Source organism: Podarcis vaucheri (assembly GCF_965113315.1).
Source record: "Podarcis vaucheri genome assembly, chromosome: 2".
Classification (NCBI taxonomy): Eukaryota; Metazoa; Chordata; class Lepidosauria; order Squamata; family Lacertidae; genus Podarcis; species Podarcis vaucheri.
This window is the reverse complement of record NC_138760.1, coordinates 119,092,609-119,114,190: the sequence shown is the minus strand read 5'-3', so window position 1 is coordinate 119,114,190 and position 21,582 is coordinate 119,092,609. Positions and strand designations below refer to the sequence as shown.

The 21,582-nt window shown below is 46.5% G+C and overlaps 2 protein-coding genes across 5 annotated transcripts in view; both read right to left on the bottom strand.

Annotated features, from left to right (window-relative positions):
• Positions 1 to 2,418, bottom strand: part of PRRC2A (proline rich coiled-coil 2A) — a 42,379-nt gene extending 39,961 nt beyond the window's left edge. For 2 of the 4 annotated variants that reach the window (XM_082209136.1, XM_082209139.1), the window contains exon 1: positions 2,216 to 2,418. The gene's annotated coding sequence lies outside the window, so the exon portion shown is untranslated. Of the gene's footprint in view, positions 1 to 661; positions 782 to 2,215 lie in introns of those variants that run through there. The other 2 variants (XM_082209138.1, XM_082209137.1) reach the window with 2 other exon arrangements.
• A 1,666-nt stretch (positions 2,419 to 4,084) lies between these two features.
• On the bottom strand, positions 4,085 to 16,377 carry AIF1 (allograft inflammatory factor 1). Its single transcript, XM_082210857.1, has 6 exons — positions 16,173 to 16,377; positions 12,309 to 12,370; positions 10,006 to 10,072; positions 6,453 to 6,494; positions 5,707 to 5,869; positions 4,085 to 4,423 (listed from the first exon to the last, which is right to left on the bottom strand). Exons 1-6 carry the CDS (start codon positions 16,183 to 16,185, stop codon positions 4,336 to 4,338), a joined length of 435 nt encoding a protein of 144 aa, XP_082066983.1. The 5' UTR covers positions 16,186 to 16,377; the 3' UTR covers positions 4,085 to 4,335.
• Between the last annotated feature and the right edge of the window lie 5,205 nt (positions 16,378 to 21,582).

Sequence of the window (21,582 nt, the reverse complement as noted above, 5' to 3'; positions counted from 1 at the left end):
AGTGGGAGGGGGGAAAGAGGACCCCCTTCTTGCTGCATAAACACACCCATTATTTTTAAAACCACCCCATTTTGAGACTTGCGGTTCTGAAATGAAAGGGAGCCATATTAGCTCACTTTTTTGTGTGTGTGTCACCATACACCCTTTACAAATCACTATCACCCCACCCTCTTGCCACAATGCTGGGAAATTTGAACTCCACTTTTAAGCTAAATTAATTCCGGCTGTTCTGTTAAAAATACCAAAAAGGGAGGGGGGGGGATATATACAACAAGAAGCCATTAATCTTTCCTAACCACACAAGTCATGAGGACGACTTTTCCTTCCAATCCACTGTGTTTGAGCGTGCTAGAAGAAACAAGGCTTTAGATTAAGAAGCCACTCTCCCTTTTCCCAAAGGCACACCCCTAGTCTCAATACTAGCTTCAAAGAGATATATTCATCACCCCCAAACAGATAAGATTTTCTATTTAAATGACACCCAACTACTGATATTGCCACTGTAGTCCTACCATGTCTAGATTTTCAGCGATACCCCCAAACCATCATAAAAGCTTCCTGCTTAACAGGTTTTGCTTTTTTAAGTGCAGCTGCAATAAAACGGGTTTTTATAACTCAGCGGTTCATCTCGCAATTAACACGGCTGTAACTTCATGACTACCTCAATATCGCCCTTATTTAGGGTATCTTCTCAATCCCGCGGGGTACTAGCCTAGGCAATGAAGACGATGATTTAGCTGCCCTCTTCAAATAGTAGTGCTGCTGCCTTTAAACCATTCTCTCTTTTTTTAAAAAAGGCCACACCTCCTGTCCCCTACTCCACCCCTCCCTTCCGACATTTGGATTTTTCCTGGGGAGAAAAATGTTTTAATACATTACAGCAAACTTGAAGGCAGAGGTTGACTTAATTAATGATATATACAGCTGCAAACCTCAAGAGCCTTACAGTATCATGCTCTAAACACACACACACACACACACACACACACACCAGTTTCAATCAAAGCACATCTCCCCTTTCCTCCCCAAAACATTTGGATGCTTCTAATACTCTCTTATTTTAAAGAAACTCCTTTATGTATAAAAAATTGGATTTCAATCAACTTCACCTCCTCATTCCAATAGTGCCACACATCTCAAATGTCGGTACTATACTGTAGGTATGCTGGGTAGAAAAAGTGTCCCCACCACCACCACCCTGTGGTATTTTAGACTACAAAAAAATCAAAATAGAAATTAATACAAAATACAGAGGGCGAAATGCCAAGGGATAAAGGAATGGCCGGATTCAGCCTCAAATTTCTGTGCTTGCTCTCTCTCTCTCTCTCTCTCTCTCACACACACACACACACACAAACCAGCCCTTTATCCCCTGAAATATCAATTTAGATTTCATCACAGGTTCTAAAGGGGAAATCTTTTAGAGGCACCAGATAAAATGTTGTGTGTGGTGTTGGGGGAGGGAAAGAGGAAACCCCAGCACCCCCCAAATACAGCCTCAATACTTCAGACCACCCTAGAGATGGATACTAGGCGATTATCTGGGCCTTATAATCCCCCCCCACCCGCATTAAAAAAGCCCCACCTGCTCCAGAACCATCTTGGCCCTTTGTATTTCCACACCTCATTCACGGCCCTCTCCAAATTTTAGATAAATCGCACCCCACAAAAAACACCAGGTGTGTCGGGTAATGGAGGGTGGGGGGGGGTCACAACTGAACTCCACCTGAAGCCTCAAACCCCCAAAGGCCTGTCTGTTAGCGCCCCCTCGACAATGGCACCCCCCAACCCGCAGGTTCCGCCGTCGTGTGAACAGCCAAGCCCGGGTTGCGGCGGGGGGGGGGTCCAAGGCGAGAGTCAGGAAGAGAGAGCACCCTCTTCACTCTCCCCTTTGTAGGCGGCTCTACCCCGGGGGAGGGCAGCCATTGGGAGCCCGACTGCCCTCCAGTGGGGCAAATACCCGCCTGGAGCCACAAGGGCAGCGCTATGTGAAGGGCACGGCTGGCCATGGGGAGCGGGGAGAGGGGCCTGAGGGGCGGATGGACGCGGATTCAGCTACGGGGAGAGCGGCCGAGGAGGATGAAGTAAGGGACAAGATGGCGGAGGCCTGAGCGCTCTACCGGCTGGAGCCGACCTATCCTCTTCCCTCGCACCAGCGCCGCCCTGCGAGCGCTCAAGCGGAGGGTTACCGGGGGCGAACCAGGCCGATACCCACCTCGTCTGATCGGGCTCGGTCCGCTCTATCCGGATACGAGCTTCCCGGGGGCGGAAGGGAAATCTAGGCGGAGGATGGAGGCGGATTACGCTGTCCCCCCCTCCCCCTTGCTTTGTAATTTGTCCAAAGCCCGATGTGGCAGCCTCGGCGTCTAAGCACCGACTAAACGGCCATCCGGGTCCCAGGCCCCGGCGGCGGCGGCGAAGCCACGCCCCCACACGCTGCACGGGAGGCGGGGCTAAGGGGGCAAAACCCCGAAGGAAGGGAGTTCGAAAACAGAGAAGCGGGCGGGCGGGGGTTCGAGGGGTTTCAACGGGCAGGTGCTGCAAAGGGAGTCTGGCAATTCGTCGTAATCCGTGCAATAGCTGGCCAGCTCCTGATCTGTGGAATTGGCTCCTTTCCCTCACTCCTTGCAAAGCAGAAAGTGGTTGTATTTATTTAAATAAGGGCGATTGGAGGTTTGAATTCCAGCAACGCGTTGCAAAAGCAAACCGACCAGAGTGGCAGTGATCCTGGGATGTAATCTTAAACGGTGCCTAGGAGCTGGTTGAATATATATGGGTGTGCAGTTTTAAGTGTGCAAAACATTTCTTTTTTCACCAGGCCTTTGGTTCTTAATTATCTGTGGCCTCCTTGAGTGGGTGAGATGTTTTAATCCTGATTTTTTTTTTTTTTAGGATTACATTTCATATTTCTTCTTACCACTTTGTTTTTCTTTTATGCTATCTATTATGTGTGTGTGTGTTTATATAATAATAATAATAATAATAATAATAATAATAATAATAATAATAATAATAAATTTATTATTTATACCCTGCCTATCTGGCTGAGTTTCCCAGCCACTCTGGGCGGCTCCCAATCAAGTGTTAAAAACAATACAGCATTAAATATTAAAAACTTCCCTGAACAGGGCTGCCTTCAGATGTCTTTTAAAGATAGGATAGCTGCTTATTTCCTTCACATCTGAAAGGACGTCATTCCAGAAGGCCCTCTGTCTGGTTCCCTGTAACCTCACTTCTCACAATGAGGGAACCGACAGAAGGCCCTCGGCGCTGGACCTCAGTGTCCAGGCAGAATGACGGGGGTGGAGACGCTCCTTCAGATATACTGGACCGAGGCCGTTTAGGACTTTAAAGGTCAGCACCAACACTTTGAATTGTGCTCGGAAATGTATATTGTATGTTGCTTTGAGAGACCTTGGGTTTTTTTTAAAGAAAGTGACCCATCAGTTTAACAAATAAAATACACAAAAAGGCAAAAGATTTGAGAAGCCAGAGTAAAAAATAAAATAAAATGTTCCAGGGTTTTCAAGAGCAGATTTGGGGATAGCACAGGGTGCACGATGGAGGAGGAGTAATCAAATTATGCACTAGTCCCATTATATATTAGAATCCTTCAAGAAATATGCCTGGGGCCGATGGGAGTTGGATATTTGGAGGACACCCGGTTGGCAAAGGCTGGTGCACAGGATTGCAATTTCCAGCCTAGGGCTATACCCAAGGTTGAGAAAGCGGTTGGCCTTCATGAAGTCGCTGGATTGCAGTTCTTGGGGCTGATGGGACATGGAAGTCCAACAACACCTGGGAAAGTGGCACAGGAACATCAATTGTGCTATGCCAGGCATAGGCAAACTCCTGCCCTCCAGATGTTTGGGACTACAATTCCCATCATCCCTGACCACTGGTCCTGTTAGCTAGGGATGATGGGAATTGTAGTCCCAAGATCTGGAGGGCCGGAGTTTGCCTATGCCTGTGCCATGCGCACAGTGGGAATAAGCTTACTTCTCAGTAAACATGAACGAGACTACATTGCAAACACTATCATTATTGGCATTACGATCAGCAGTTGTAACTGAGGAATCTAGTATATATATATATATATTTTAATGGAGAGAGTAAAAAGTAGAACAACAAATACGACCTTACAATGAAAATACCTTCTCCCCCACCCACCCCCACGCAATGAGGCAGAGTTCTGCTGTGGGAGGACTCAAGAAATACTATTTCAAACGAACCCGTTATTCTAGGACATTTTCCAAAAGAAAGGCTCTCCTGTTTTCGAAGAGCTCCAGGAACAGCTTGGAGGATGGAGCCAACCATGTAGTTAGGGGCATTTTTTTAAGGAAGATCTGCAATTATTTTTTTGGGTGGGGGTCCGGCTGGCTTCTCGTCCTTCTCTTTGGCTTTTTCTTCATACATCAGAATTCTGCAGAAATAAGAAGGAAATATGAATTCACAAGAGATGCCCCTTCTTAAATCAGACAAGTGGCCATTTAAGAAAATAAAACGAGCTCTGTTGGACCAGATACCCCCCCCAATCCACCAGGTGTGTCGTGTAATGAAAGGGGGGGGTCACAACTGAACTCCACCTGAGGATAATAGAGTCTGAGGCCGGAAAATTGTTCTAGGATTGGGGGTTATTCTAGATGTCATCTTCAGGGTCCACCCCAAGGCTGCTTTTCATATCTAATATGGGATTCTGCATATAAAAGTACTGCTAAAGTGGTCAGCTTAAAAGACAAATCAAATTTATTATAATACAAGCTTTCATGAACTTTGTCAGACGCACAAAGTTAAATCTTAGTTGACAGGTATTTAAAGGAGAACATTGGAAGGTGGAGGTTAAACCTTAACGAGATGCAAAAAAAAAAATGCAGTCAGTGATAATTAGAGCTTAAATGTATGTTGAAGAGACAGGCTTTAAACCTTTCATAGCAGCAGGCTGCTGAGATGGTTGTATTAACATCAGTAGTGGGGCAGAGTCATCACTTGTAAGTTAAATTGAGAGAAAGGTTGTTGTTGTTTTTTTAAGCATGCTGCATGTCTTAATTAGATTACCAATGCCAGGATAGCTGACTGTTTCTTGCAAATGATTCTACAGGTGCAACTGATGAAGGGGGCTTGAGTCTATGAAAGCTTACACCAAGTTATTAAGGTACCATAAGACTTTTGGGTTGTTTGAATAGCTGAAGTTGAGTTCACCAGGGACCAGTGGCTGTGAAGGAGTTGGTAGTCTTGAACTAGGCTGGGAAGAGACATAGAGACTTGACTTGCTCTCTGTCCTGAATCCAAGGCTATATAGCCTTTCCTAGAAACCAAATGTGGGGAGCAAGATCTATTGGAGAGTTAAAATCGTGAGCCCTTCCACTTTATGCTCAGTGTCCAGCAGTGAAAGTAGAACATAGTCGTCATGTTTATTATGTGCCATAATAAAAGCTGTCGGGGACGCAGGTGGTGCTGTGGGTTAAACCACAGAGCCTAGGACTTGCCGATCAGAAGGTCGGCAGTTCGAATCTCCGCAACAGGGTGAGCTCCCATTGCTCGGTCCCTGCTCCTGCCAACCTAGCAGTTCGAAAGCACGCCAGTGCAAGTAGATAAATAGGTACCACTCCGGCGGGAAGGAAAACGGCGTTTCCGTGCGCTGCTCTGTATTAATTTGTATACCATCTGATATCTTTGAGACGTTAATGGTACGTTAATGGTACTTACATTTTAAGGATAGCTGATCGCTTGCCGAGCATCATACGGACAAAGTCCCGGTAGGAGATGGTTTCGCTCATACCTCCAGTCACCTCAGTGATCATCTTCTTTAGCTCCAGGTGGGTCTTGGCTGCGCCCAGTTTTTCTAGCATGCGCTTCAAGGCCATGATATCTTGGGGAAAGGGAGACAGCAAACCTGTATAACTAAAGCGGACTGCCATAGAGTGCGCTAAAATAATAATATAATAACAATTTTTTATTTATACCCCGCCCATCTGGCTGGGTTTCCCTAGCCACTTTGTGCAGCTTCCAACAAAAGATTAAAAATACATTAAAACTGTTATGTACTGAGTTGAATAGGATCCAAAATGCAGCAGTCTAATTGGTCCTAGAACAATAGGATCCAGAATGCAGCAGTCTGATTGGTCCACAGGAGCCACCCAATCCAGCTCCAGGTGGAAGTGAATCCGCGACCTGATTGGCCTACAGGAGAATCCCGGAATTAGCCAATCACGTGGGGCCCATTGTGTAAATAATGTATATAAAGTAGACATTCTGGGGGAACTTCCATTCCTCCTCACCACTATGAGCTGAATAAAGAGCATGAAATCCACTCTCGACTCCCAGTATATTTCAAAAACATTAAAAATGCTGCAGATAAAGAAAATTAACGAATTAGGGAGCAGGAATGTCTCTGGTGCGGAAATTTGTGCATACGCAACTACGAAGCCATGCTATGAACACAATTCACCCACCTATATCTCCTTGTGCATTGAGATCAAAGTCCATGTATTTCTCTGGGTGGGAGAAAGAAAAAAACAAAACAAACAGGTTAACGTAAGTGTGCAATAGCCGCCTTGCTAAATTGGACGCAAAGTCTGGCCGCTCCGAAATACCTGTCTCCAACTATGGCCAGCTACGTACCCCTATGAAGGTCACAAACAAGGTGCAATGAAAGGACTCGGTCTTTATGTCCAGTTCCTAGCATCTAGTACTTGAAGGTATACTGTGACTAAATATGGAAGTTTTAGTCTTAGCTCTCCAAAAGCTGTTACTAGATATATGCTCAACGGGCGTGCCTCATTCTTTTCTTTCTCTTTGAAAAGATAAATTTTATTTCATACAATCGATACACAATCTACGTATTAAAAATCTGTTTTAAAAAATCTATAAACAATTGATTTTACAACTTTTATAAAACTAAACCATTTTACTATTAGAGACCCAGAAAAAATATTAATAGGTATAAATGTAAGCAGGACTTAGTAAAGTTGCAAGTTGTTTTAAACTTGCTTTTCAATATTGTGTTTTAATGTTGGAACCTGCCCTCGGACCTTAGCGCGAAGGACAGGTATAATAATAATAATAGCAATTAATGAAGGGTGCAGATACTTTGTCTAGTGTCAGACTTTTTCTTCTTTTTGTTTAGAGCTTTCTCCTTTTTTTAAAATGTGTTGATTTCATGCCTTCATAAATACATATAATTAATTACCTGCCCAGAAATCCCCAAAGCTTGTAATACGCAGGAATGAATTACCACCTTACACTTCCCAAAGCCTCTCTCCTTCCTTGCATTGCTGCTACTTTAACAATGTTCAACTGTTCCTTTACCTTCCTTATCACATCTAATTTATTAGGCTTCTGATCTTAACCCCCACACCCTTGAATAGTCATTGCTGGATGAACTTTATTGTGATGGTTTGCTTTAAATTTCTGATTATTCTGTTGTCATACCTCGGGTTACAGATGCTTCAGGTTGCGTTTTTTCAGGTTACGGACCCGCTGAAACCCGGAAGTACCAGAACGGGTTACTTCTGGGTTTCAGGGGTTGCGCATGTGCAGAAGCACTAAATGGATGGAACAGAACACAGTGCTCTAGCCAGAACGGTCAGCTCTCAATTGGTTCTGTTCAGTGATTCCGCTCGGTGTTTCAGCTCAGTGATTCAGCTCAGCTCAGAGGGTGGCTGCATCTGGCTGTGCTCTGATGTCCATCAATCCCACCTTCGTCGCCAGTGTTAAGTTGTGGGTGAACATATCAGACGACGCAGCGATTCTTCAAACAGCTCTTGTTTATTCACAGGCCAGAACAGAACTGAACTGAAGGGTTCATCCAGCCTGCTTATATGGAGCTCCACTACAACGCAACAGTAACCATTTTCTGTAACTATCCAATCACTGAGCGTCACTTTCAATCCCTTATTTGCATATGTGGACCTGAGTGAAAACTATCTACAGTATCCCCCTGCTGGCCCAGGGTGAAAACTTCAGTACATAACACCAGGGAACTCTGGGAATTGTATCTCTGTGTGGAATTGGGGTGGTGGTGGTTCCCAAACAACTCTCGGCATCTTTAGCAAACTACCATTCCCAGAGTTCTTTGGGGCAAGCCATGACAGTTTAAAGCGGCATGACATTGCTTTACATGTATGGTGCAGATGGAATCTGTGGTAAACAAAAATTGCCCTTTTCCCTTATGGGGTATCCAAGAGCCCATATGGAGTCCTTACATAGGTTCCCTATTGGTAGGAGAAGACAACAGAGGCCAACCAGAGAATATTGAGAAGCAAAGCAGCTAGTAAGCTTGATCTTTATTGATCTGTTGCAACAGGGTGCTCCCATCACCCGCAGGAGAGGATGAGGAAAATTCCTATCACTAAACCACCTACAGTGGAACCTGGGTTTTCGAATGTAATCTGTTCCAGAAGAGCGTTTGACTTCCGAAATGTTTGAAAATCGAAGGGCTGTCACCAATTTCAGTGGGGGGGGGGGGGAAAGAGGAACGCGCTTCGGAAGCCGTTTGAGTTCTGAAAAACATTCAAAAACCGGAATACTTCTGGGTTTTCGCATTTGGGAGCCGAAACACTCAGCAATGGAGCCGTTCAAGAACTGAGGTTTGACTGAAATGGAAGAAGGAAGTCTAAAATGGACTAGCCCCTACTGCCTCCAGGGAAGGAAAGCTCAACACTGCCTTACAAGGCGCTGAACAGTTCATATGATTGAGACATTAATTTCTCCTCTGGCTACAGTGATGTAGCTCCTGCCAAAGTTCAGCCCTCCTGCCCTATCCAAAACACTCCCAAATGACTCCTCTGAGAGTGCTAGGTGATGGGGCTTGGGCATGGGGAGGCAAACTAAGGCCCGGGGGCCAGATTTGGCCCAATTGCCTTCTAAATCCGGCCAGCGGATGGTCCGGGAATCAGCGTGTTTTTACATGAGTAGAATGTGTCCTTTTATTTAAAATGCATCTCTGGGTTATTTGTGGGGCATAGGAATTCGTTCACACACACCCCAATATAGTCTGCCCCCCCCAAGGTCTGAGGGACAGTGGACCGGCCCCCTGCTGAAAAAGTTTGCTGACCCCTGGGCTTGGGAATCAGCAAACAGGCCTGGGGTCTGCATTCTTTTTTATTTTCTTTTAAAATATATTTCTTAGTTTGGGCAGCTGGCTGGCAGCTGGGTGGTTACGAAACAAACAAGCAAAACCAGTTTGCCACCCAGATTTTGCATCATTATAAAATATTTTCTTTTGTTTACAAAAGTATGTGTGTCGTCTCTTCCTTCAGGTTGTGTTTTCTACGTATCAGTTACATTTGTTGCGAGACGTTGGGTGTTATATGCAGGAGGGGGGAAAAAGAAACCAAATGGGCATTGTGCAGTTTTGCATTTTGGAAAACAAAAGGGGGGGCGGGACTTGCTTAAATCATTCTGCCACCATGACTAGATGACCCCAGAGTTAAATGGGAGTTCGTTTATGTTGCCCTGATGCTGAATGTATTTACAGTGGTACCTCGGGTTAAGAACTTAATTCGTTCTGGAGGTCCGTTCTTAACCTGAAACTGTTCCTAACCTGAGGTACCACTTTAGCTAATGGGGCCTCCCGCTGACGCTGCGCTATTTCCGTTCTCATTCTGAAGCAAAATTCTTAACCCAAAGTACTATTTTTGGGTTAGCAGAGTCTGTAACCTGAAGCGCCTGTAACCTGAGGTACCACTGTACTTTGGAATAAGCACCATGTTGTCATGGAAAGGAATATTGGTTGGGTACATGTTCAGAATAGGCCCATTAATATTTGGAGACCTAAATTAGTCATGTCTATTATCATAAAATTGTAGCGTTGCAGGGTACCCTGATGGTCATGTAGTCCAACCCCTTGCCATGCAGGGGGGGTCTCCTCTGCGCAGGGCTAGAATTAGACGCAGCTCAAAAGTATTTTTTTGTTATCCATTTCTGCAACAACATGGGGCTTATTCCCCCCCCCCATCCCACACCCCCTCCTGCAACCTCAAGTCCTCCATGGATGGCACTCACTCTTAAATATTGCTAATTTGTCAGGAAGGTCTTCGTCAGTGCTGTATTTGGGGTCATCCATAAATTCCTGTAGAAAGGCAGGGGGGGAAATATTGATTAGGGTAGGAACACATCCAGTAAGGTCCAGTTAAAAAGGTAAAAAAAAAAGGGTAAAGGACCCCTGGACAGTTAAGTCCAGTCAAAGGTGACTATGGGGTTGCAGCGCTCATCTTGCTTTTCTGGCCAAGGGAGCTGGCGTTTGTCCACAGACAGCTTTCTGGGTCATGTAGCCAGCATGACTAATCCGCTTCTGGTGCAATGGAACACTAACGGAAACCAGAAGCGCCATTTACCTTCCCGCCACAGTGGTACCTATTTATCTACTTGCACTGGCATGCTTTCGAACTGCTAGGTTGGCAGGAGCTGGGACAGAGCAACAGGAGCTCACTCCGTTGTGGGGAATTGAACCGCCGACCTTCCGATCAACAAGCCCAAGAGGCCCAGTAGTTTAGACCACAGCGCTACCTGCTCCCAGTGTCACCTAGTGACTGAAGTAGGTAATGTCATGAGGCACACCAGCTGCCAGGGAAAAAGGGAGTCGCCCCCTCAAAAGAGCAGGAAACTTCAAGCCAGCTGAAGGGTGGGGGATGAAGCTTAGAGAGTCGCTGCCAGTCAGTGCAGACCACCCTTTGTCAACCCCAGGTCCCCAGATGTTGTTGGCAATGTTAGAAATTCCCCAGGCGTGTTTTTGCAACCGACTTGCGTCCAGTTTGCGACCGTGCGGAAATTTCTGGATGCCAGGTTTGCAACTGACACCACCTGGAAGACTGACTTATTTAAGACTTTACCACAGTGCAAGAGCTCCGCTTCCTTCTGGATTTAGTTTTGCACACCAGGCATGCATGCTGTGAAGCTAATCTGTCCGTCAGCCTCGCTCATCCCCTCATGTTTCAGATGCCAGCTTATTTCAGATAATTTAACAGGAAACCTGCCTTCTGTCCAGTCAGAGCGTTTGTCCACCTAGCTTAGCATTCTTGCACTGACTGGCAGCAGTGGCTGTCTAGGGCATCATATGGGGATCTTTCTCAGTCTCACCTGATACACCAGGGCTGGAACCACACACCTTCCCCATGCAAAGCATGTATTCTGCCACTCAGCTTTCCCTTCCCCTCAACTTTAACGACTCCCTGTATGCCTTGCTTACCTGCTCATTCATCCTTTTAACTTATTTGAAAGGATGGGGAAACAAAAACCTTTTTTTAAAGCAGCTGTAAAACTGCTCTGGCTACTGGACTCTCTGCGGGTCCACATGCAAATTATGGTGACGTCACATGTGCTAGCCAGTCAGTGCTATCCACAGTCGCCTTTTTCTACAAAGCTGTGGAACCATTTGTCAAAGAGCTTGACTCTGGGGTGGGGAATCTCAGGCCTGGACCCTGAATGCAACCTTCCAAGCCTTTTCATCTGGGCTCCAGTATTCTCCCCACACCACACGCCCTCTCCTAGTCCAAGCCCCTTTGCTGTCTCTGCCTTGCACCCTCATTGTGGGGTTTTTGTGTGTGGTTTGGCTGGAATGCATCCTTGGAATCTGATAATGTCTTGTTTGTTTGCCTGGATGGGAGAAATTGTATAAAGGTAACAATGACATTGGTTGCTCCACCATAGCTGTCAACTTACAGATTTGAAAATAAGGGATCAGCAGCCAAAATAAGGGATTTTCCAAGCACAGGTATGTTCAACTTCTGAGCGCCTCCGAGCCAAAGGCAGAAAGCCCAGCCAGCAGCCAAACAAAGCCTCAAGCCTCAAGGAAAACCACCATCACCTCTCCGCTGGGAAGCGCTGAGCAAAGGCGTGTCCCCAGGCAATGCAGCCGATTTGATCAGCACAAGGCATACAAGCTCCACCCCCCAGTTGTTCTTAGACTTCTTATTGGGTGAGTAATGCAGCCAAGCAACACAGTTGGAGCCTCCCTCCTCCCTTGCCAGCAGGGAGGGAGGGAGAGGAGCTGTTTCCTTTGAAAACCAGGAATTTTAAGAGACATCATCAATAAGGGACAGCAGCTGGACACAGCGCTGGGATAAGGGACTGTCCCGCCAAATAAGGGACACTTGACAGCTATGTGCTCCACCCACCTTTGCCTCTGGCCCTACCCACCACTTGCATCTGGCCCTGCAGAAGTTTGTTCAGAAGGGAATGTGGCCCCTGGCCTTAAACACCCCCCACCCCTGCTGGAGAAGATAAGGCACATGAAGGGCTGTGTGCAGCGAAACAGCTTCCAGACTGGCTCAAGCCTCCTCACCCACAGTGCTAAGAAACCGCCTTACCTTGTTGAGGGAGTCCAGGAATTCCTCCTGCTGGGCTTTTAACACTGCAAACGCTTTTCCTCCTAGAAGGCAGAGAAGAGGGTTAATGGTTGCCATTAATGTTCTGGTTTTCAGGTGTAAAAATGGTGTTTGTGTGATTTTGTTGAATCAGCAAAATGTCCGGGAAAACCCGGATGTATGGCAATGCGATGGAAAAAAAGCAGCGGAAAAGCTAAAATCACTATTTTGGGGGGAGTCCCCCCCAAAAAAGCTCAATAATTTTGGTGGTTTCCTTAAGAATGTTGGTGCTGACCTTTAAAACCCTAAACGGCCTCTGTCTATTATACCTGAAGGAGCGTCTCCACCCCCATCGTTCAGCCCGGACACTGAGGTCCCGGTTCCCCAGATTACGAGACTACCGCTCTTAACCACTACACCACACTGGAACCTAATGGGGAGGCAGGAACTGTCTTGCCATGAGCCTTTCCATCCTATGCTGAGGTTGTAAATGAAACCATAGACCTGGAAGACACTGCGCTCTCCGTTGACCTTCATTCCAAGGAAATTGAACCCAGGGTAAGCACAGCCACCCTTGGAGTCTCTCACCGCTTGGAGATTGCGGTGCATGCCACAATATTTAAAACATGTGAAAACTGTTAGGTAAAGGTAAAGGAACCCCTGTCCATTAGGTCCAGTCGTGACCGACTCTGGGGTTGCGCACTCATCTCGCTTTACTGGCCGAGGGAGCCGGCATACAGCTTCCGGTTCATGTGGCCAGCATGACTAAGCTGCTTCTGGCGAACCAGAGCAGCGCACGGAAACGCCGTTTACCTTCTTGCCAGAGCGGTACCTATTTATCTACTTGCACTTTGACGTGCTTTTGAACTGCTAGGTTGGCAGGAGCAGGGACTGAGCAACGGGAGCTCACCCTGTCGTGGGGATTCGAACCGCCGACCTTCTGATCGGCAAGTCCTAGGCTCTGTGGTTTAACCCACAGAGCCACCTGCGTCCCGTGAAAACTGTTAAGTAGATCTAAAAGCAATAAAGCTTCTGAAGCAAATTTAAGGGCAGATGGAACAAAATCAGGTATCTAGATACATCTTCTGAAACAGAAAAGTTTCCAGTGGACATCTTGAAGAGAACAGTGATGGCGCTGGCCTAATCTCGCTATGGCCGTTGAATGTCTCTGGAGTCTCCTGGTTTCTGCCATTTCCTCTTTCCGACACAATTTCCTGACTTGCATGTGTGCTGGCGGTTGTGTTTCAATTTCTGTAGACTGCTTTGCTTTTGGTTCGCAGTGTCGTTTGGCTAACCAAAGAGGAACCTAGCCCAAATTTCCTGACTCAGTTTTTTTGTTCCCTGCCTTCCTCCAGTTGCAAAGGGGAAATGGAATAGGTAAACAGCAGCAGCAGCAGCTACCAAATTGAGGCATCGCAGCTGTGGTGGGGAAAGTGAGGGGGGGACATTTACAAAGCTGGGGGATGGGAGCACCGGTTTAGGGTACACTCTAAGGTAGGGGTAGCTCATGTGAGGACTCCAAATCCCATCCCCCCCAATCACCGGCCATGCTGAAAAAAATGTTTCAGGATGGGGAGAGAGAGAAAGGGGAGAAATTACACTAAATGGAACTTCCCTCCCACAGTTTTTTCTTTAGTCACACCTACTCCAGACATTTAAAGCATACAGTGGTACCTCGGGTTAAGTACTTAATTCGTTCCGGAGGTCCATATTTAACCTGAAACTGTTCTTAACCTGAAGCACCACTTTAGCTAATGGGGCTTCCTGCTGCTGCCACGCCACCGGAGCACGATTTCTGTTCTCATCCTGAAGCAAAGTTCTTAACCTGAAGCACTATTTCTGGGTTAGCGGAGTCTGTAACCTGAAGCGTATGTAACCTGAGGTACCACTGTAGGTTTTTATGCAGAGGTTGTCATGGGTGATGCAGCAGAGATGAGAAAGTGTTTGGATTTGATACCCCGCTTTATTCACTACCCTAAGGAGTCTTAATGCGGCTAACAACCTCCTTTCCTTTCCTCCCCCACAACAAACACTCTGTGAGGTAAGTGAGGCTGTGAGACTTCAGAGAAGTGTGACTAGCCCAAGGCAGCTGCATGTGGAGGAGCGGGGAATCGAACCCGGTTCACCAGATTACGAGTCCACCGCTCTTAACCACCACACAACACTGGCTCTCTCACAACCCACTTTCTTTCGATTAGAAAAGGGAAGCTGTGGATGAGCAGAGGTGTGTGCAGTTTGGGCAGCCCTTGCGCATGCGCAGATGACAACACATGCACAAGTGACAGCTTCAGTGCGTTGGAGTTCCGAGTATGGAAACATGAGGCAATAGGGACCGGGGGGAAACTTCCCCTCTGCACAGCAACGTAAGTATCAGGGAGAGGGAGAATTCAGATCAGGAAAATGGCATGTTGGCAAGGTTTAAGCCAACCCCAACCCCCAGTTGCTAGGACCAGATTTAGGTTCCCACCTCAACTGCATTTGCCCTTGAAAAATTAAATACTGGAGATTTGATTGTGATCATCTTGTCTAGTGCCAAGGAAAAAGAAAGTGTGAACAACTGTTAAAAATACTCCTTGACTGTCTTTCAGGGAGTGAATCCAGATTAAAACCAGTGGAAGATTTAAGGAGCCAATTCACAAACCTGTTACAGTATCATCAATTACATGATATGTTTAAACTAGATAAGAAAAATGGGTTTCCGGACCAAATCTGAAAGAGATTTATTACAGAATAAGGATAAACTATATTGTCTAAAATGTATAAATTGTAAACACAGGACGAGCTGGTAAAAGCTTCAATGATACACTGGGCAATGGACATAGGGCATAATATAGCTCTAAACCTTTGGAAGAATGATTTGAAATTTACTGCATGCTACTGCATGCTGGAAGAAAATTACATGAAAATGATTCATAGATGGTATTTAACCCTGAGCAGACTGGCTAAGAAATATAAAATAGAATCAGATTTGTGTTGGAAATGTAAAGAAATGGAGGTGACTTTTTTTTTCCATATGTGGTGGGCGGGTAAAAAGGTTAAAGGAAATGATTTATAATGAGATAAAAAAAATGTTTCAAACAACTTTCCCCAAAAGACCAGAGGCATTTTTGCTAGGAATCGTTCAGACAGAGGCTCCCAGGTCCCAGAAAAACCTATTTTTGTATGCAATAGCGGCGGCCCAAGTTTTGTTAACCCAAAAGATATTTATATTCCTCCATGGATGTACCCAGTTCTCTCTCACGTCTCCCCGTTTTATTTTCACCACAGCTCTGTGAGGACGCAGGTGGTATTAGTCTGTCTCCCGTAGTTTCCCAGCGTGATAGGGTAGGCCGGACTTTGCCAAAGCTGGTGCCCTCATGATATTTTGGACTACAACTCGCCTCAGCCAGCTTAGCCAATGGTCAGGGGATGATAGGAGTCGTAAGTATGGAGGGCACCAGGTTGACGAAGGCTGTGTGCACACCATGCGCCTAAAGCACATTCCCACCCCCTCCAAAGGATCCTGGGAACCGTAGCTCCATGAAGGGTCAACTATAGTTCCCAGGATTCTTTGGGAGGGCTGGGAAAGTGCTTTAAAGGTATGGTGCAGCTGCAGGTTTGGCAACCCAGCCGCAATCTCTTTTGCAGGCTGCTGTCCCGCTCCTTCTCCCTGACGTATTGCCAGATTCCCTCTTGCCCTGCCTTGGTTGCCTCTGCTGGTTATATGCTCCTCTCTGCTTTATGGTCGCTAACATTTCCTGCGTCCAAACCTCTCTCTTCCCATACTAGTCTTCACCTTTGGATACACCACAAGCCTCCCATCTTCCTGCACTCTGGACAGTTACGATCTCTTTCCTGGACTAAGATGGTTTCCTCAGCAGCCGATACCTTGGGGGTCCATGGCTCTCCTCTTTGCCTTTTCCTCGGAGGGTTCCCCTCGACGACTTCTCTGCTGAACTGATGTCTCGCCTCCTCAGCTGCTCCCTCCTGCTCCTTCTCTGTGTGCCTATAGATATTTCAGTCTGTAATATATATGGGGAGGCCACTTCCTTTTTTGCTCTGAGAAACCACACAGCTCATTGACACTCGCACAGACCATGTGGAGAAGGAGAGAGGAAAGGTTTTCTGAGAGGGCTTGCGCTGCAAAGTGGGAGGCCTGAGAGAGAGAGAGGAAGTTGCAGGCTGCCCTTCAGCAAAAGGAAGTTGGGGGCTGAAACACAGTCCAGGTGGGGGTTGGTTCTCGGGCGCCGCGGTGTCGACCTTTGCCGCCGTAGGTCTTCGGCTGCTTGCTGTTTTGAGTTGCACGCCTGACAGTTCACACTTTTTGTGTCTCGCTGGTGCGGCTAGAGGTTGTCAGCGTGGTTCCCATGGGTGCAGTGGCACCCTCTGCCCCCCCCATCCGCTTCCTTGGCCACAAACCGGGGCCGCCTTTTCCTCCCTTGAAAAGGACACGCAGCTGGCAGATTAAGTTGGAAGAGCGATGCCCTTTCCCACGCCTTCTTTCAGCTCTGTGTGCTTTTTTTGTGTGGCTCAGGTTAGGTATAAACAAAAAATTGCCCTTTTCCCTTATGGGGTATCCAGGAGCCCATACAGAGTCCTTACATAGGTTCCCTATTGGTAGGAGAAAATAACAGAGGCTAACCAGAGAATATTGAGAAGAAAGCAGCTAGTAAGCCTGATCTTTATTGTCAGGGAACTGACATCGGAGCTAGAGGCGGAGGGAAGGCTCTCAAATGATGCTGGAGAAGGGCCCAGCAGGGAGAGAGGCAGCTCCGCAGATGGGGAAGCAAATCAGCGCAACACCAGGGATATAAAGGGGCTGATGGGGGAATCGGCGAGAGGGCTCCAGGACTCTTCACTGGACACCAGCGGGGAGAGCACGGGTCCTCCACTACCCATGCCCACCCTGCGCAGAAGACTTCCGCGCAGAGAGAGTAGGAGGAGACTGGGTGTCAAACAACTTTTATGTTGGAAAAGATTTAAGAAACGCCCACTGACGGATTCTGCTAGCGACTGAGGCAGCCACGAAGTGAAGGGCTACCCAGACTGAAAGGTTTAGCAAGGCAACAAAGCCTGGAGAGGCGGCAACTTACGCACGAGCAACCCATACACATTACATTTATTGATCTGTTGCAACAGGGTCCTCAACTCACCACACAAAGGAGGGAGGAATAACCCAGAACAATGGCGCGCAAGGCCTTATAAAGACTTTTGAAACTGCCACCCTGTAGATCAAGACCACCCCCAGATACATCATACCTACATCACAGAAAAGGCGGTCTAAAACAGAAATTGGAATGTTGTTTTTCTCCTGTCGTTGTTTATCTCCTGTCTGGCAGGTTACTTGATTGGATTGCCTGAGGAGCCTGGCCAGTCTTTTGTGATGATAAATACTTAGTTCCTGGGCCAGGTCACGGGCTCACACCCTATTCATATCTTAAATGTGCCCTTAAGACAGGATTTGTGTGGAAAAAGACAATGGGGAGGTTTCCCACTTTGACCTTGTAGAGAAAACATTTGCTCAGTTTAGGAATCAAAATGGTTCCAGGTTGGTCTTCCTGTGCTGATCTATGTACGTGCTTGGTTGGTACGCTTATGAACATTACCGTATATCTAGGACCTCAAAATTCCTATCACACGGGCCTGACTTTCCCCCAGATCCCTCAGGAAAGGCGAGTTGTGCACAGGGAATCTCTTCGCCGTTCTGTCTCTCGGGAAGGGGGCTGATGTGTTGGACAGGGAGGGAAGCGGCCAGAGAGAGTGGTTAAAGCAAAGAGCCTAGGGCTTGCCGATCAGAAGGTCAGCGGTTCGAATCCCCATGACGGGGTGAGCTCCCGTTGCTCGGTCCCTGCTCCTGCCAACCTAGCAGTTTGAAAGCACGTCAAAAGTGCAAGTAGATAAATAGGTACTGCTCTGGCGGGAAGGTAAACGGTGTTTCCGTGCGCTGCTCTGGTTCGCAGAAGCGGCTTAGTCATGCTGGCCACATGACCTGGAAGCTGTACGCCGGCTGCCTCGGCCAATAAAGCAAGATGAGCGCCGCAACCCCAGAGTTGTCTGCGACTGGACCTAATGGTCAGGGGTCCCTTTACCTTTCTAATGAGACATTATTGTGAAATGTTTTTAATTATTTGATTTTACTTTGGTTGCAAATTGCACTGGCTCTCCCTCCCTTTTAGTGGGAAGCAATATTTAAAATTTAATAAACGTAGTGTAGTCAACACCATCAACTCCAGTCAACACGAAAAGAAACTTTAAAAAAGATTATGAATCTTTGAGGCTGCAGTCACTGGAGGCTTTCCTGAATGGTTGAGAAGCACTGGCGTGTGCTGTTCACCAGACCTCTGCATCCTCTCAAGCGTAGCTCACCAGCCCTGTGTTTGGGGCCTACCAAGTGATTTGAAGAGAGGGGAAGAAACAGGGAGAAATTCAAATTACCTAATTAGCAGTCCCCGAAGCAACAGAAAACTCAAATGGGGCTCTCTTTGAAGTTCACACTTCCCCAAATTTTGTGATGCGCTTCTCCTACCAAATAACATGCACAAAATTCCAAACTAGTTACAGGTAGGTAGCTGTGTTGGCCTGCCGTGGTCGAAACAAAATAAAAAAAATTCCTTCCAGTAGCACCTTAGAGACCAACTAAGTTAGTTAGCTCATACAAATAACTCACTTAGTTGGTCTCTAAGGTGCTACTGGAAAAAAATCCAAACATCAAACATTCAGAAAATGTGTGTTAAAATGCATATATTTGTGGGGAAATGCGTTCTATTAGGGACGGCTAGCTTGAGCTATGGTTTTCCCAGTAGTGATGTATGGAAATGAGAGCTGGACCATAAAGAAGGCTGATCGCCGAAGAATTGATGCTTTTGAATTATGGTGCTGGAGGAGACTCTTGAGAGTCCCATGGACTGCAAGAAGATCAAACCTCTCCATTCTGAAGGAAATCAGCCCTGAGTGCTCACTGGAAGGACAGATCGTGAAGCTGAGACTCCAGTACTTTGGCCACCTCATGAGAAGAGAAGACTCCCTGGAAAAGACCCTGATATTGGGAAAGATTGAGGGCACAAGGAGAAGGGGACGACAGAGGGTGAGATGGTTGGACAGTGTTCTTGAAGCTACCAGCATGAGTTTGACCAAGCTGCGGGAGGCAGTGGAAGACAGGAGTGCCTGGTGTGCTCTGGTCCATGGGGTCACGAAGAGTCGGACACGACTAAACGACTAAACAACAACAGCTTGAGGCAAAACTGCTTTCTAAAGACTGCCTATTAGGAGATGCGCAGATTAAAATGCTGACTTGCAGACTCATCAGGAAATGAGAAATGAACTGAAAATGAGAAATGAGAAGCATGAAAATGAGAAGCAAAATTTACGTTCCTGGGGTTGCGACCATGTTTGGCAGGTCATCTGCAGGACTTGATCTCCTTCCGAAGGGCCTGTAAGACAGAGCTATTCCACCTGGCCTTCAATTTGAACTAGCCTGATCCTCTGTTCCCCTTTCCCTTTCCTCTTCTATGAAGAAACCCTTTCTGGGACCCCACATTTAAATTCTTCCCTGGTCTCCTTGCTGGCTCTAGTAGGACCAACTAGGCCAGTTAGCCCTGGTGATCATTTGATGTCTACTGACTGGGTACCCCGCCCCCAAATGACCCCTGAATTTTTGAATTTTATTGATACTGATGCTGCATTTTATGTTGTATTCTATGCTGTTTTTAAGTTGCATTTTAATCAATGTTTTATATTTGCTGTTAGCTGCCCTGAGCCCGGTTTTTAAACCAGGAAGGGCGGGGTATAAATAAAAATTTATTATTATTATCTGTGGTTTTCAAAAAGTTGGTTGGTCTTCAATAAGAGCTGTATTTCCCAACATGGAGATGCGGTTCTGGGGGAAATCAACAACAACTCTACCTGCTAAACTGAAAGTAGCAGCCTTAGTAATAACCCTCACAGTTAGGAAAAGTGAATTTCATCCTATTTTAACCACAGCCTGCATCAGGTTTACTACTGTTGAAATAAACAGACCTGTCTTAACCATGTTCATTAATTTTTGTGGGTCTTCTCTGAGTAAAACTTAGTTGAATACTACCCAATCTTTTCAGAATAACCCCCAAGCCTTGGGAGCGAAAACCAACCACATTAAATACGTGATAATTGTCTCATCACAATCCTGGTTTTGCATGAGGTCAGGGTGGTGCAGCGGAGAAGGGCTTATCCACACTTTCCTCTGCTCTTTCCAGGCATGGCCCATGATTTAAAGCTCCATTTCCAAGGGCCTCTGTCTTGTCTCTGGCCCTTTCCTCACGGAAACCCGTTCTTTAAAGCTCCTGAAAACCCGTTCCTTAAAGCTCAATTTGAGCAAACGTCAATCCCCGGAAAACCCGAACTGACATTTACTCTGATTCAGCTTTAAAGAGCAGGTTTTTGTGGGGAAAGATTGCCTGGAAAGAGTGGAGTGAAAGGTTAGGGTGGACAAGCCCCTAAAGTAAAGGCAGATTGTGGTCATGGGAGCAAAAAAGGTGAGACACTGAGAGGGGAAAAAATGGTGGTTTAAAACAATGGCAGAAGTTTGAATAAAGCAGTGATGGAGGAGAACTGAGAGGAAAAACCATGGTTTTAAACAACAACAGAGATTTAAGAAAACTACTACAGTGGTACCTTGGGTTACATATGCTTCAGGTTACACACTCCACAAACCCAGAAATAGTGCTTCAGGTTAAGAACTTTGCTTCAGGATGAGAACAGAAATCGTGCTCCGGCGGTGCGGCAGCAGCAGGAGGCCCCATTGGCTAAAGTGGTGCTTCAGGTTAAGAACAGTTTCAGGTTAAGAACGGATCTCTGGAATGAATTAAGTACTTAACCTGAGGTACCACTGTACAGTCAAACCTTGGATCCCAAACGCCTCCATTTTGGAACGTTTCAGTTCCCAAACGCCGTAAACCTGAAAGTAAATGCTCCGGTTTTTGAACGCTTTTTGAAAGCTGAACATCCAACGCTGCTTCTGCTTGAGTGCAGGAAGCTCCTGTGGCCAATTGGAAGCCACGTCTTGGTTGTCGAACATTTTAGAAGCTGAACGGATTACATTTGACAACCAAGGTTTGACTGTACTAACAGCCACTATCCTGCCCTTTCATTGTTCCTCCCTTCTTGCTATACTCAAACGTCTCTCTCTTCCTTTCCTTAGCTGCCTTGTGTGAGGGAGATGATGGACGCAGAGCCCTTATATACCCCACAGCTCCTCCATGCAATGCATTTTACTCCTGGCGCTATGTATTGCCTTCAACATGAAGTTCCAGATTCAATGTGG